General features: G+C 42.6%; 1 protein-coding gene across 1 annotated transcript; it reads right to left on the reverse strand.

Moving 5' to 3' along the window:
• Window positions 1-256: 256 nt before the first annotated feature.
• Window positions 257-1198, reverse strand: LOC102817758 (olfactory receptor 1D2-like). The gene has a single exon (XM_006863248.1). It carries the CDS (start codon window positions 1196-1198, stop codon window positions 257-259), a length of 942 nt encoding a protein of 313 aa, XP_006863310.1.
• Between the last annotated feature and the right edge of the window lie 1214 nt (window positions 1199-2412).

Below are 2412 nucleotides of genomic sequence, written 5' to 3' on the forward strand. Positions count from 1 at the left end.
AGTCATCAGTTTTATAGTCATCAAAATCATACACTTTGCTTCATCTCAATGATTACAATCCTCTCCAGGCAACCACAGTTACCTCCTTCCTCCCTGTGGTTCCTGTTTCCATTCCACCCTCCTTCCCACCCCATCTCAACTTGGTCCTTAGGTAAATGTATCTTAATCATGTCTGTGTGCTCCATAGGCTAATGCTTTGCACGTAGTGGGAGGAATTCCTGGTCTCCATGTCAATGCCCTCTTTCTAAACTTACCCTTATGTCAACCTCTGAACAGCTTTCCCTAGAAAGAGTTTTCTAAGAGCCCCATGCATGTCCTTGTTCCTCAGACTGTAGATGAAAGGGTTCATCATGGGTGTCACCACAGCAAACATCACTGTGGCCACTGAATCCTTCATGGAGTACGTGTGGAGGGGCTGCAGATATACCATACAAAGTGTTCCATAGAAGAGGGAGACCACAGTCAAGTGAGAAGCACAAGTGGAGAAGGCTTTGTACTTACTAGAGGTGGAGGGTATTCTTAGGATGGCTCTGACAATCCAGATATAAGACACAATCATGCACCCAAAGGGGGTGAGGAAGAAGAAGCAGCCAGTAACGATCAGCACTATGTGATTGACCTGGGTGTTGGAACATGCAAGCCTCAACAGGACATACATCTCACAGAAGATGTAGTGGATCTTCTTGGACCCACAGAAGGTCACCCTGGTCATGAGGAGGGTGTGGATAAGGCTATAGAGGACAGAGAAGACCCAACACAAGGCCAGGAGCAAGATACAGAGGCCAGGGCTCATGGCTGTGGTGTAGTGGAGGGGATGGCAGATGGCCACATAGCGGTCATAGGCCATCACTGCCAGGATGAGGTTGTCCAGGGTCCCCAAGGAGACCAGGAAGAAGAGTTGTGTCAGGCACCCTGCGTAGGAGATGGCTTTGTTCTGGGACTGAAGGTTCACCAGCATCTTGGGGATTGTGTTGGTGACAAAGAAGAGGTCAGTGAAGGAGAGGTTGACCAGGAAGAAGTACATGGGCGTGTGCAGGCGGGAGTCAGAGCTGATGGCCAGGATGATGAGCACATTTCCCACCACTGTGACCAGGTACATGGACAGGAACATCCAAAACAGGAGTCTCTGATGCTCAGGATTCTCTGAGAGCCCAACAAGCAGGAAGTCGGAGGTTCCAGTCTGGTTGTCTCCATCCATTTTCCCAACAGTCTGCAATGTTATCACCGACAAATGTTTATCAAGTGTCCTCAATTGGCTAATGACAATCAGATAAACAAAATCAAGTTTTTCTTAGTGTCAAAAATACAAAAATATTTTAAACTAGGCATTATATATTTTTCAAATAAGCTGCAAAGTATTAACAGACCTAAGAACATAACATGGGAGTTCTTTATGCAGTTTAAGTAGTCCTGTGACTTTAATGTGGTATACTCAGTATTGCAGGACTACGGCTTATGCTTTAGTTTAAATCTTTTTTTATTATTTTTTTTCCAGCCATACCTGTGGAAGTATTTAAAATGTACAGATTGCCTTTAAATATTATAGTTTTCTACAGGTTTTTAAATGATATTTTAAATACATGTACGCATTATAAGGTGTCCTGGTGTGGCGCTGTAGGATAAGCACTTGACCATAAGGCTGCAAGGTCGGTAATTCAGACTCACCAGTAGTTCTTTGGGAACCTATACAGTAACGCTATGAATCGGAACCAACTTGACAGCACTTAACAACAATTGTTGTTGTTGTTGTTAAGTACCGTGGAGTCGGTTCCAACTCATAGTGACCCTGCACAGGGTTTCGGAGGCTATAAATTATTATGGGAGCAGGCTGCCTCATCTTTCTCCTGCAGAACTGCTGGTAGTTTGAAACTGCTGACCTTGAGGTTGGCAGCCTGACTCATAACCACTATGCTATCAGAGCTCTTTTAACAACAATAACAACAATATATTATATGAACAATGTCATATCTTATAATAACAACAATAACAACAATATACTATAAGTATGACTGTTACACAGCTGGACAAAGAAGAGAAAGTAAACATACTGGAAAAGAGAAGGAAAAATTATCATGATTTGCTGATATGATGATCTAGTTGGGAAACCCAGGACTATCAATTGGAACAAGGAAATCCAATAAGGTGACCAATGACCAAACAAATAAATCAAGTATTCACAGTCAGAGATATAATGCAATGATTGAGGCTCTTGTATGAGAATGCTTGAATCCAAGTCTGAGTTCTGCCACTTAAGCACTGTAAAACCTCAGGCAGATTACCCAAGCTCCTTGAGACTCAAGTTTATTCATGTGGAAAATGTTCATGTTAAATAATAGCATGCTTAAAACAAAGAGCTGGCATGCAGTGATACTTAAAAAAATATTACTTGTGGAGTCCTGGATAACTTGTAGG

This window comes from Chrysochloris asiatica, unplaced genomic scaffold, assembly GCF_000296735.1.
Source record: "Chrysochloris asiatica unplaced genomic scaffold, ChrAsi1.0 scaffold00054, whole genome shotgun sequence".
NCBI classification, from domain to species: domain Eukaryota; kingdom Metazoa; phylum Chordata; class Mammalia; order Afrosoricida; family Chrysochloridae; genus Chrysochloris; species Chrysochloris asiatica.